Source organism: Plectropomus leopardus, chromosome 1 (genome assembly GCF_008729295.1).
Source record: "Plectropomus leopardus isolate mb chromosome 1, YSFRI_Pleo_2.0, whole genome shotgun sequence".
In the NCBI taxonomy this organism is placed as follows: domain Eukaryota; kingdom Metazoa; phylum Chordata; class Actinopteri; order Perciformes; family Serranidae; genus Plectropomus; species Plectropomus leopardus.
Window position 1 is genome coordinate 2,384,515 of NC_056463.1, and position 14,659 is coordinate 2,399,173.

The following is a 14,659-nucleotide window of genomic DNA, read 5'->3' on the forward strand; positions in this document are numbered from 1 at the left end:
AATGAAAGCTGCAAGCAGAGATGAAAGGGCCCTTGCACCCCTATGGATTTTGGGGTTCTTATGGGACACCAACTAAAGTGGTTGTTCATAATTTCACATGGTGTAGTACTTTCAGCAGCTATTAGGTGGTAACAAATTCCTTGTCATCTTGGTGTATATAATTTGTAGACCAAACCATGTAAATATCATGTAAATGTATCATAGCCGTGCACAGGAGTGGGCTGTTGGACATGCTATATCATAATGAAAATATCATGTTATTATCATAATTTTAATTCAGCTTACATTTCAGAAATTATTTCCCTGTTGATGATATTTTTTTATTTTTTCCTGAATTGTGCAGTAATTTGAGAAGTCTGTTTAAACGTGAGAGCTGTTAACTAATTCGGTCTGATGAGCTATGATGATAATTGTGGCATCACCTTGAAAATGATATTTGTCCAAAGCTATGAAATACATACATGAATATATATGAAATAAATGTCTTTATTTGTTTATTTGGTGGGTTTTGTTTGTTTGTTTTGCTTCCTTGAAGATATTAGAGAATTAAAAATTCAAATGTTTGAAACATAAACACACACACACACACACATATACATATACACATGCATGAACACACACATTTATTTACAGACATATATACATAAATATATACATGCATATATGCATACACACGCACACACATGCGCGCGCACACACGCACACACACGCACACACACACACACACACACACACACACACACACACACACATTTTATTATTTATTTATTATTTGGGAAGGCTGCGCAGTCGCGTCTCCTTGCGCAGTCCGCGCGCAGTATTGGCCCTCGTTGGCGTGCCCACGCTGACGCATGCGCAGAAGGATATCGAGAAATTCGGCGCTGAAAAGGAAGGAGCCACTATTGCAGTGACACAACCGGAGCGGCACGAGCCAAGAGGAGCAGCTAAAACACCGTTTACTTGGTTACGTCGCTCCCGAGCATCGTGACACAGCGCAGAGTTTTGCGACATGGCCGATAAAGAAGGTAGGTTTGCCAAAACCGCCTGCCGCGTAAACCGCTTTCCTCGTGTGCCGCTTTGTGTGCGCGCGCCACGGCCGTTTAACTCCGCCGCTGGTGTTAGCATCGTAGCACGACAAGCTAACCGAGAGAGAGCGAAGCGAAGTGCCGTCAGGAGGCTGTGTGGTTTTCAACAGTCTGTGTGCTGTCCGAGAGGGACACTGTCTCCAAAAGTACGTCAAGTCAAACCTTTAAAACTTTAGTCCTTACATTTACATTCAACGTAAATGTAGTTATTTCCGCTGGAGTTATTGTAACGTTAACATGCTATGCTTGTTTTGACGCTGCTACAGCTCTCGGCACCAAAATACGCAACGTTACTAGCTAGCAATAAACATTTTCTTGATACAGGTGGTAAAAAATACAGCTATTGTTCCTGGCATTTTTTTATAGTTATACTAACGTATACCGTAAAGTAAGGTTGAAGTCAGCTGGTATGAAAATGTAGTTTTCAGTAGAGTTTGGTGTAACGCATTTGTTTGAGTACTTTTAGCACAGTAGTCATTTTGAGATGATACAGTAGGAAAAGCACAAGTGAAATAAATATCATTAGTGAAGTGTCCTATACGCTACTCAGTTGAAACAGCGTGCAGGGGGAGTTGTTAAACTTTATTAAAATCACCTGTGCTTTTCCTACAATGACAAGTCAAAATTACAAGTAAACTTAAATTCACCCTTAAGAAGTCTTAAAAATGCTCAGTCATGGGAAGTAGGATTTTCTGATTTTATTTTCGTATGTTGTATTGTAAAATCTCTAAAAATTGGTAACATTTAGTTTTTGTGAAATGATTTAATACATTTTTGTTAAACCTGTGATGGGAATCCAAGCAGTGAAATCTCACTTGCAGAGTGAGAAACTCAAAATAGCTAAGAAAACTGTCCAAAAATGCCAGATGTTTCCCACTTTTGTTTAGGATTTGTTTAGGTTTCAGCTTGGCCAATTATTGGGACCAGTATCTGGCATTTTGTTGATTAACTGTAACGGTATCTTTTTTCATGATCCAATGAAATTAATTTATTCAAAAGTGCAAAGAAAGTGTCATCATGGGAGAAACTTTAACTAGGTAGCATATTTTATTTATTCATTTTTAATGTTAATTTTCACTTGACTTTATAAAAAAAAAAGAAGTTGCTGGGAACTGGCTTTGTATGATGTTTAAAGTTTAAGTTTAAATTAAACATTTGCCTAAGGCAATTAAACAAAGTTTTTTTTTATTGGAGTTTGTTATATTCCAAAGTCTAAATATTGAAAGAAAGATTTTCATTTTTATTGTAAATGCATATCGGTTATCGGTCTGATTAACTACTAATATAGCATGTACTATGTACTATATGATATGTTAATTGTCTTCCATTTGTTCCACTGTAAAAAGGGTTGTTTTTTTCAACATTTGTCATAGATAATCTAACTTATTCACTGGACAAGAAAGCCACCATGTTTTGTTACAGTAAACATTGGGAGAAAATAAAGTTCAAAACTTCTATAGTTTTTTTTAAATTTAATTCCAAGTGACGATAGAAAAGTTTTATAATGTCTGAAATCTAACTTACCCGAAGCTGCAGGAACCCTGGTCAAGATGTCTACTTACTACAGTGTGTATCCATAACTGCCTGTGCTTCGGCAGTTTTCCCTGTGTTACTATGTAAACACACTGAAGAAACGGTAGTTGTCTCTCTTACAGAAAAGTCAACAGTAGCTGCTACTATTTGCTTTCATACCTGTAACTTAAACCTTGTTTTTCTGCTGAAGTGTATGATGATGCAGTGGAGGAAAGGGTCATCAATGAAGAGTACAAGATATGGAAGAAAAACACACCTTTCCTCTACGACCTGGTGATGACTCATGCGCTGGAGTGGCCCAGCCTTACTGTCCAGTGGCTTCCAGATGTCAACAGGTATTTACATGAATTTATATGTATCTTATTGCTCATATTATGTGGCTTTAATCTCTGCAGCGTGCAGCCTCTGGAGAACTGCTGTTAGTCTACCTGTGTGTCACTGTCCACCACCTGCAACCAGACAGTCACCCAGCTCTTTGTTCCACTTCTCTATCTTTACATGTCAGGTTCCTTTTTGCTGGTATTTTTCTACAACGTGTAATTCTCTTACACATAGCCAAGTGCTCAATATGTCAGTCAATTAAGTGTTATACAGCAGAACTCTCAATGCTGGTTGCTGCACCATGCTGATCATTTCTTTATTTTATGATCACAATATTGTCTGACAAAATAAACAAACATACAACTTAATTAACTGTGCTGTGTGATTTGCTTTATTAGTATTTCATATGGGCAATCGCTAGAAATGAGAAACACACTGGCTGAGTGAAACAGTGTCATAAAGATATTGGGAAACATAACTTTTCCTGGAATTTCATGACCATGGGAACCGTGACATTAGAAAAATTGTTTTTCCAGGTGTGGGAATGGTTTGGAATTATGAGAATGTTTTGGGAAAGCTGGATTATACATGTTTTTTATTGTTTAAAATATGTTCATAAAAATTGCAAAGCATGTATTGCATTACTCAAAACACGTTCCTTGTATCAGTGATTCAAAATCTGGTGCTGCGCTCTCTGACCGTTGAAACATCACTAGTCTCTTTAGTGACACACAAACAAGCCATGACACTGTCAAACCTGAATTTGGCAAAAGTTGGTGAGGAGTATGGTGGCCAAGAGAGCCCAACAAATAACCTGAGAACACAAACAGACACAAAGTTGGGTTTTTTTGGGGTTTTAATTTGCAGATTTGGTCCCTCTGTCACTATAGAAAAGAGCAGCAGAACGGCTGAGCATAAAACACGAAACAGAAAGTTTATTTGACGATTTGTACGTCATTTTGGAAAGATACCAAATTTATTAAAATACAGGAAACACCTTTTAGCAGCACTCAGGCAGCGGTCTCACAAAGATTTCATGTGCTGCTGAATGCTGAAATGTAGTTGTCCACACTGACACAATCTTTGAAATGCAATAATATCTTTAAGGGATTCTCTCTTAAGAAAGAGCGTCTTTGACACTTTTGGACTATTTTTTGAAAAATTCTGATTTTTTTTTTGTTGTTTCTTAAATTTGCACTGTGCACTCCTTGCTCAGGCTCTTGGCCACACGAGGGCGCCAGCGTGCCTGTCAACATACTGATTTATTCATTTATTTCTTGTATCTGACTCTGTTTGTATGGTTTGTAGACTGTTGAAACTGAATTTGTCTTTGGGATAAATAAAGTTGTTTGGATTGAATGGAAAACTTGGAAGAATCATGTTTGCCTCATTACTTTATTTCCATACCAAAAGGCCGGAGGGGAAGGACTACGCCGTTCACAGGCTGGTTTTGGGGACCCATACATCAGATGAGCAGAACCACCTCGTGATTGCCAGCGTCCAGGTACCAAATGATGACGCCCAGTTTGATGCCTCACACTACGACAGCGAAAAAGGAGGTAAATACACCGGGAGTCATCCTGCAGTATAAAACTATTCCCGTACATCTGAACAGCTGCTCGTACCATAATAAATGATGTCTTTGTAAGATTGGGGAGTAGGTGTATATTTGCCATAAAGACAAAGTGGAGAATGTAATAGCATTCATTGATTCTCACCAAAATACAACTGTGCTTCTGTAAGACCTAAATAAAATATTGGAAATAGCACAGAAAAAAAGTTGTTGTCATGTTAGTTTTCATTGACACTGACTTTGAGCTTACCAGTGATTAAACTGGTTTCAGACATTTTATATGGTGAAGTTATGAGTGAAGATATGGGTCATGATCTGTTAAATCATTTTGCTGATATTGTGTTATTCTGTCTCCCAGCAGGTATGTTGATGGGTGCCCAGCTGTGTGCAGGTGTGCTGAAGGCTCACTGCACCTTTGGTGTGTTGCCAGAGTCAGTGTTAGTATGTGTGTGTAGCCACTGAACAATTTTAAGGTAAAGTCTGAAGTTCAGTAAACACAAAACATATGTAACAAAATAATATTCATAAAGTAACAGGATTTCCTTGGATCTTTAAAAAGTCTTAAAACGCATTGAATTCAATAATCTTAAATTAAAGCATTTATTGGTCTTAAAATTACTTCTTTACTTCTAAAATTACCTCTTTCAGAAGGCTTAAAAATTCTCAGAAATGGGAAGTAGGGTTTAATGAATCTTTTTGTTTTTCTGATGTTATATTGTAAAATCTCAAAAAATTGGCAACATTTATTTTTTGTGAGATGATTTAATAAATTAATGATGGTAATCCAAGCACACGCAGAGTGAGAAACTCAAAATCGTCAAGAAAGATGGACAAACATGCCAGTTGTTTCCCACTTCTGTTGGTAAACCCAATAGATATTTAAATTATAATTATGATAATTATTATTATAATTAATGTAATAAAATCCATGTGTTCCACTCTAGAAAGTCTTGTTTTTTTTTAAACATTTGTTATAGATAATCTAACCTTTTCACTAGACAAAAAATATCATATTTTATGTTAGAGTTAACATTAAGACATAATAATATTCAACATTTCTTCAGTTTTAGTAATTTGAAAATTGATTTTAATTTATTTCAAACACGTAAAAAGGAAATAAGGAAAATATAATATAAAAACAGAACCACAAAAAACAAACAATGGCCAAATTGATCTTAAATTTAAGTGGCATTAGAAAAGTCTAAAAATGTCTTAAATCTATCTTACCTTAAGCTGCAGAAACCCTGAGTAAAACTATGTGGAAATATTATTGTCACACCACAAGTCCAGTTTGTAAATCGTGTTGGAGCACAGCTGCTGTAACAGTCGATCATAAACAGTTTCCAGCTTTAGTACACATAATGGCTTTCTTTAATCAGCAAATGCAAAATTTGGCAAGCACATTGTTCTTTGTAGTACAGTGGACATTTATGCCTCCTTGACTCAGCAGCTGTTAAATATTTTCAATTCAAATTGACGGCCATCAAGATGTAAAATGTAGAGATGCACTGTTATTACTGGACTTTGAGGCCCAATACCTGTAACTGATTGTAAGTGACAACCTTTTTTTTTTTTAACTTGTTTTAATATTTAGACTAATTAAAACAAGACTTTCTTGCCTTATTGACAAGTATGTAAAGGCTACAAGACACTATTAGGATAAATTCACAGTGTTGGAGGTTTATGGTTTCCTGAAGCCCTTGGACACCACTGTTTAGAGACAGTGCAGGTCTTTATTGGCCCTTTTGCTTCCCTTTTCAGAGGCCCCTGTTTCCACATGCGCTCTAATTGGATGCTTCTCGCAGACTAATAGTGCATCTTCTTCTTTGGTACAATGAAACCTAACATATGTTGTTGTTGAGTAAAATATAAAAATCCATATTCAAGACAAGCCTTAACATTATTGGACATAATTATTGGAATAAAAACAATAATTTCTTATTTGTTGGCAATCTAACAGCCACCAATATTTTGCATCCTTAGAAAAAAAGAAGCATGGTGTCCATTTCCTGCTTTGGATGTACTACAGTCTGATTGTATTTCTGTTATCAGAGTTTGGTGGATTTGGTTCCGTCAGTGGTAAAATTGAGATCGAGATAAAGATCAACCACGAGGGAGAGGTGAACCGAGCTCGCTACATGCCCCAGAATCCCTGCATCATCGCCACCAAGACTCCCACCTCGGACGTGCTGGTCTTCGACTACAATAAGCACCCGTCTAAGCCAGGTCGGCTCTCTGCTTTGCTGATTCATTCACACCATATACATCTGCGTCAGAGACACTCACGCTCGAGTAAGTCACACATAATGACGGTGATTGCGGCGTCTCCTTGCGTATTTCAGATCCCAGTGGGGAGTGTAGTCCTGACTTAAGGCTGAAAGGCCACCAGAAAGAAGGGTACGGTCTCTCCTGGAATCCAAACCTCAGCGGAAACCTACTCAGTGCCTCCGATGACCACGTGAGTGACAAAAACAAAAGCTAATACGGTAAATGCGTTAGACAGATCAATCCAGTGGTTTTTAAGAATGAAAGCAGGGTTTGTTTGTTTTTTCTAAATTCATGTTTTTATTTATTTGAATGGAATCAAAATAATTATTTGTAGCTGTACAACATCAAGAGGCCACAAATGCACAGATTAAAAATTAAAGACAGTGTGTCATTGTGTTTGATTATTTGGACATGTGTTTGTGTAAGTATTTGGTTTTTAATTTTGGAATTCTCCCCCAATATTTTTAGGCTATATTGCGATACACTTGATATATCACAATATTTTGAAATCTCTTCTAAACTGCTGTAAATAACTTAAATACAAAATTATCAAATGAACTACAGTTACAAATAAAGCAGCTCTTTAATTTCTCTCCAGACCATCTGTCTGTGGGACATCGGTGCCGGCCCAAAGGAAGGGAAGATTGTGGACGCCAAGACCATCTTCACCGGACACACAGCAGTGGTGGAGGATGTCTCCTGGCATTTGCTCCATGAATCTCTGTTTGGCTCCGTGGCTGACGACCAGAAACTCATGATGTAAGTGTTTAATACAAATACGCTTTCTAGCTTTATGAGTGGGGCCAAGAGATTCAAGTTAAAACCAAAGATGTCTCTGCCTCCTCTGACTCTCCTGAACCCCCCTATCAGATGGGACACTCGGTCCAACACCACATCTAAAGCCAGCCACTCAGTTGACGCTCACACAGCGGAGGTCAACTGTCTGAGCTTCAACCCCTACAGCGAGTTCATTCTCGCCACCGGTTCTGCCGATAAGGTACAGAAGGAAATCACACTCTGAAAGAAATTGAATAAGCTGTAATAAAAAAAAGTAACGCAAAGCTTTTTTCTGTCTCAGACTGTTGCACTGTGGGACCTGAGGAACCTCAAACTGAAGCTGCACTCCTTTGAGTCCCACAAAGATGAAATTTTCCAGGTAAGAACTCAGACAATTTCAGTGGTGGAGTGGTGCTTCAGCAGTGTTTAGTTATTTATTTGCTAGTCTAACACAGCTTTGCATGGATGTCAGTCTGCTATCAAAAAAGGTTTTATAAAAGCATTATATAAACAGCCAGCATGGCCCCCAATAACGGCCCAAAGAAAAAGCAAATGAGTCGCATATAAATGTTCTTTATTTGAAAAAAACAAGCACTGTGAAATTTCAGAGATGTATTCAAGAATTTTTGCTCATTTGACCACATCAGATCGGTCTCCTAAACACAAATACATGGGACTCACAAAGAAATTACAGTTATTTTTTTTCTTTTTTCTTTTTTGTTGAACAAAACACATCAGTATTTTCATTCAAACAAAAATAAACCAGATGATGTTTATTGTGTGGATATATGTTATATATTTTAGATTATGAGTCTGTCTGAGTAACATGAAACACTGTCTGAGTCATTTTTTACCAAGTGTAGTAACATAAGCTGAAACTGCTTTCTGAGGTGCTACCTAAGAAGAGTTTTTATAAAACCTTTTTTAAAAAGTCCATTGTGTTGTGTGAGCACTACAGTGATCGACTGTCCAACTCGTTAGGTACAATGGTCTCCTCACAACGAGACGATCCTGGCCTCCAGCGGCACAGACCGACGTCTCAACGTCTGGGATCTCAGGTAAATACTGTCCACCTCATCAGCCTTGTCTTTAAATGAAACAGTGAAACTATTGATGTTGAGTTTTTGTCAAAATACGTTAAAGCAATAGTTGTGTAACAGTCTGAAAAATATCCATAAATTTGGCTGGAGCTGCAGAATATGAAAAATCTGAATTATAGCTGCTTCACATTTGCATTCCATAATAGTAGGAAATTGTATTTTGTAAAAATATACTTGTCTGTGCTCTCTGGTGGACAGACTTTATAATGAAGACGCTGTTTCTAAATAACTTAAAAAAATATTTTGGGCATGTCTGTATTATATTGTACTGCATTTTATTTCAGCATTGATAAGTCTCACTCTAATTCAGAGTTGGCTGTGTCCTCAGATGTGTGTGTTTACGCAGATGTTGATTTTATATTTGTCAAACACAGGATCTCCGTTTAAGCAGATTAGTGGCAAAATAAGATTTAGAGGAGATCTGCAAACCTGATAATGCTTTAAATAAATGTTAACCAACCCTGCTTACAGGATGTGGTGCATGTGTATGATCAAGAAGAAACATTAACACTGCACATCAAAGAGTAGTAAATTTAGATTTTTCTTTTCCAGTAAAATTGGGGAGGAGCAGTCTGCAGAGGATGCAGAGGACGGTCCACCAGAGCTGCTGGTAAGTGATATCCTATAATCATGATTATTGTATGAACAAATTCATCCCTTAAATCTTTTATTGATCACAAGAAACTGTATAACATGTTAACCTTCATATACCTTAAATGGATAATTTGGGATTTTAAAGTGGGGCTGTATGAGATACTATTGTATAGTCAGTGTATTACATACAGTAGCTGGCGGTCGGTGCGCTCCCGGTTTGCAGAAACAGACCCACAGCTCTGCATTACCATGCTGTATGGAGGGGTTGATATTAAAATGTGTTTTAGCCAATTTAAAAATTGCCTACATAAAAAATGCAATATCCGTCTAAGTGAACGCTGTTTCAAGAGTATTTTTGATGTTTGTTTTTTTCTGATCGCGTATCAGCCACTAAAAGCTCAGCAGTGCCAACAAATTTTGTTGTATTAATCTGTACAGTGACAATATAGATAGTCTGATTCTTAACAGCACTTTGTGTAATTCAAATTTTTTTATTTTTTTTTATTCACCCAACGTGAACAAACAGTATTGTAACTGGAACGCAGCATATCCACATCAACTTCATTGTTGACTCTAGCTAACGTGTTTGTATGACACAATTTCTAACATAGATTTTAAATAGATTTTTAAAAAATCTCACATACCCCCCTGGAGTACCTCTACATACCCCCAGGGTTACATGTACCCCCATTTGAGAAACAGTGCACTATATAGTGCGCTTGAAAAACTCACAATGCACAGCAAATTTGAGTGTACACCTTATACCAACACAATGCGATCGTGTGTTTCCAGAGGAAGAAAATTCCAGCTTGGTGTCAGAAATCTTGTTCGATTATTCCTTATATACTGTAGTTCACTATTTAATACACATAACAGAAAAATAGTGAGTGAATGAATGGTTTCAAATGCAGCTAATGTAACTTCATCAAAATAGAACAAGGTGAAAAAGCGCTGACAATAAACATTTGTGTTTACCTTTGCTTGTTATTTAAGTGCACATCTTTCATTTTTAACCTTTTTTTCCATCAGTTCATCCACGGTGGCCACACAGCAAAGATCTCTGACTTCTCCTGGAACCCAAATGAACCCTGGGTGATCTGCTCTGTGTCCGAGGACAACATCATGCAAGTCTGGCAAATGGTGAGTACAGCTGTCCTCCATCACCCACTCAGAGTTGAACTTTTTGGGATTAGGATAACTCCAGTCCCTCGCCACGCACCATCAAAACACCAGACCCGAGTCAGAATGAAGCCTGTAAATTTTTAATTTGCGGATGAGGGATATTCTAGTAGTTTACAAGATGATTATTGGTTGTATTTATGGAAAATGTTGATTCTTTGCTAACCATGGTATTCCAGATATATTTACTCCCAAAATGAATATTCTTGAATTACAGTGCCCATACATGGACTAATTTTATTTTACTGTTATTAGTACTGTCGTGGTTATCTAGTGTTGAATTATTATTGTTGGGTCATGTTTTATTTATTATGTTAATATGTTGAGCGTTGTGTATTTATTCAAATTTACATATTTAAGTAAGCTTTAAACATTTAACCCTTTGGAACCACTGAGGTAAGTATTTGAGAATTTGAAACTTTGATTTGAAAAAACAAACACAGGCACTGGTAGACTCTTAGTCAACCCAGCATCAAATACCAGTTTAGGTATAAACCATTTTCTACAAACCAGTGTTGTTTGAGAAAAGCCTGCATTTGTTTCTGTATTATGTAAATGAATGTTTGCTTATTTTGCCCTCTTTTGTTCTTCTCCCAGGCGGAGAATATTTACAACGATGAGGAGCCAGACAACACCCCTGCATCAGAGCTGGAGGCTCAGGGATCATAACCCAGCTCTGCATGACTCCATCTCTCCAGGCACGACCCCCCTCCCTCTTCCCGTCGTCTCCCTCTCTGGCTTATCGGGTGCAAAATGAAGTCTGCTCTCCACATGTGAGCGCTGTGGATAGACGGCGTGGACTCCACCCCTCCGAACAGACAGTTGGATTCATCTCGCTCACACTTCGACATGACCCAGGTACCCAAAAGCACTTGGAGTAGGATAAGAGTTAAAATGTTTTACCTGGGCTTTAGAGACTCTTTAGAGCCGAAAACTTTTAAGTGGACAAATTTACTGTAAGTTATAACAGGTAATCAAAGGGCTCAAGCAAGGAAAACAAGTAATTTTACATTTGGACTCATGAGTAATGAGAAAACCACTAGCCTTTAGGCTTCTCTAAAGACAAAAATATCTAAGGAAACCCGAACAATCAAAGCACTGAAATGCTTTTGGAAAACATGATCCACATTTGTCCAAACCGATTGGCTAAAATCTGACCGTGTTGATCATGTCCAGGGAGCGCTCTTTCATACCTTGTTTTCTCACCTGTCGAGCTCTTGTGGCTTTGCTCCGTCATATCGTACTTAGCTGACACTTCCTGGCTGTCCTTTGAAAACATTCCCGCTGTGTTTGCCTCCTGCTCATAAGGTACATAAACTGTTCAGTATTTGGTTGAGAGAAAAAAAGGTGCACTTGAGGGAAACTCATTTCTTTCTTCTTCCTCTCCTCTTTCTGTTGTTAAATAATGTGAAATTGCCATGTTTTGTTTCCCGCACCGCAAATTGCAATAAAACTTTTATAACTTTTCAAAGATAAAGCTTCTCATTCGTGTACATTTTAAATTCTTCAAACAACCCTTGAGGTTTGCTTTACCTGCAAAATGACCTTTTGTTATATTAATTACAGAGAATTCGTGAAGAAAACTTTGATTTCTCACATGCCTCTACAGTGAACGAAGAAGCCAAAAAGTCAAATATTTTTAAATGAATTTAGGTAACCAGGGACTGTGTTGAACTACAACAAAACTATATCAAAACATCTGGTAACAAACTGTCCCCCTTCGTGTGCTTATAATCCAAGTCTCATTTATCCAGTCATATGCTCAGTATTTCAAACCATGCATGCTAAAACATGATTTAAAAACAGCATGTTTTCTTTTCTTTTCATTATTTGTTTTTTTTCTTTAATGCGTTATTTTGTCTCATACATGAATGTTTTATAATTATTAATATTATTACTATTAATAGTGATTGATTTCTTTATTTTCCTGTCATGCACACAATATTCTCAGCCCTCATGGATTATCAGACACCAGAGTAGTAGTAGTAGTAATATTTTCTTAAATTACTCACGCCATGAGGTAGAGTGTGGTTGTGGAGGGTAGTCATGAGCGGGTCGAGGAAAGTGGGCATAATTATATAATAAACTGTCATCTGTCTGTTTTTGTAGAATCAAATAAAACACCCCAAAAAAATAAATAAATGAATTTTCAAAAACAGCAGTACAGTCTGGTGTACAGCAGGGTATCGTGCCGAGACGTGTGCGTTTGAACTCACGTGCTCAGGCATGCTCAGGGTGTGCTTTCTTAGGCAGAAGTCTTGTATATTGTAATGTTTTAGCTAAAAAGCGTGTTTTTTAATTTTTTTTTTATTTGTTTATTTGACAAGTACAAATGCATAAAACATTGATATGTAAAATACAAAGTGGATGCGATGTAAACAGGTTTTTAGCCGTGGCTGTTGAGGAAGTTCTGAGCGTGCGACTAGATGAATGACGCTTTGATTGTTCAGCGTGAGCTGTGTGAGACTTGGTAAAGGAATGTTTTGGTATAGTTTCGCCATAACGGGGTTCCCACAGTCACGCAAAACCTGAGTCATGACTCAAGTCAGGGAATGGGGAAAAAATCATTGATCATCATAGATTTATGTTGTGTGTAATGAAATTGTGAGTCAGCTTGCATAGATAACTGCCCACTTAATGTCAGTTAACCCTTACGGCCCGCTTTAATATTACACATATCGTATGGCTCTGCATACAAGATGCGTTTTCAAATCAAGCTTTAAAAAACATCATACACTAATATTATTTTCTCCTTTCAGTGACCTAAATTTTTAAACAACAGTACAAATCATTAATATTAAGAATTTTAATCCTTTAAATTTATGACACCTAGATATAATCCAGTGCATATTTTTATGCTTTGATGGCTGTGGGATCAAAAGTTGCAGTTTTAATGGGTTTCAATGGCACATTTTTTATGCTAAACAGTATTAATGTGTCAACTTTGTTTACAGTGTATTTTAGACTTATCTCTAAATGAATTCCATATGCATGAACACAGCCGTAATTGTCCAAAAATGATTAATGAAAAGTATGTAAAATGTGCCAAACATCCCCGAAGGGGTTAACTGTAAATTTGTAATAATGTATCTCTAATATAATATGCACTGCTGTGTGAGAGCGGTTTACCAGCATCGTGGATGCCAGGAGAAATTATGTGAAATGTGTGAAAAGTTCTAGACAAGTTTTGACACTTTGTCCTTGAAAATATGAGGGAACTTTGTTTTTAACGTGGTCCCTGTTTACTTCAATCCATGAAGAGTGTTCGCCTTCTTTGGATTCTCTGTTTACAGTGTGGGCATGTTAGAAAAAAGGTTTTCTTCCTGAATTCAAGGTAACATTGATAAACAAATGGTAATTTTGCAGGTGAAGAATTTAATGCTTCAAACAATCCCAGTACGCATTTTTACACGTGCACATAAACCTCCTCTCCACTTTACTCTGACACTCAGAAAATGACACAAGACCCAATAATGATTTAGTTAGTATGAAATAAATCCATAGTTTTTTGCAAATTCTACAAAATGTTTATTGAAAAGCAAGACAGGACTATAAGAACATTGTACAATCAAAGAGGGGGTGTGGGCTCATCTCTTCTTTTTTTAGTAAAAATAGAGCTCTCCGAAGCTACGGTGACTCATGCCTCTTCTTTCACAGTTAGTCTCACCTGCAGAGGTAGATTCTGACATTACCTGAGAGTCAATCTGGGGCAACGCCAAAGAAAGAGGAAACAGATGCTGAAAAGACTTAGACCTGTCCTCTAACTGAAGGGATATTACGCACACAACACCTGACCCTGTTGGTGTTCACATCAGAGTAGTTTTTAGATCCACACAGCGAGAAGAAAAACGCACGAGGAGGAGAAATGTGGAGAGGTCACAGAGTCAGACTGCAAAGCAACATCTTCGAGGACATCACACCCATTCAGTTTGTGTACATATTTGTTAAGGAAGATTATTTGTCGGTAACACCTCGGTGATTCTCACTGACTTTCCAATATACGAAGTTTCGAAGGGACAGCCACACACAACAAAACAAACAGTCCATCACCACTACACTTTGTGTAGTTAAGCAGTTCTTTTACCGCTGCGTACAATATCTCAAAGGGGAGAAAAGTTGGCAGAAAGTCTCATAATTTTACCCACAAATAAAAGATTTCAAATAAGGATGCAGACGAAGCATTACGGGGTTTTAGCAGGTCGCTCTGCATCGAGAGTTGTTGAACAAGT

At 37.4% G+C, this 14,659-nt stretch overlaps 1 protein-coding gene across 1 annotated transcript; it reads left to right on the forward strand.

The window, feature by feature from the left end:
• The first annotated feature begins 874 nt into the window (after positions 1-874).
• LOC121945961 (histone-binding protein RBBP7) lies at positions 875-11,901 on the forward strand. The gene is made up of 12 exons (XM_042490351.1): positions 875-1,025; positions 2,809-2,953; positions 4,353-4,498; positions 6,565-6,738; positions 6,855-6,970; positions 7,379-7,539; positions 7,651-7,777; positions 7,859-7,936; positions 8,539-8,615; positions 9,210-9,267; positions 10,281-10,391; positions 11,028-11,901. Exons 1-12 carry the CDS (start codon positions 1,010-1,012, stop codon positions 11,097-11,099), a joined length of 1,281 nt encoding a protein of 426 aa, XP_042346285.1. The 5' UTR covers positions 875-1,009; the 3' UTR covers positions 11,100-11,901.
• The last annotated feature ends 2,758 nt before the right edge of the window (positions 11,902-14,659 follow it).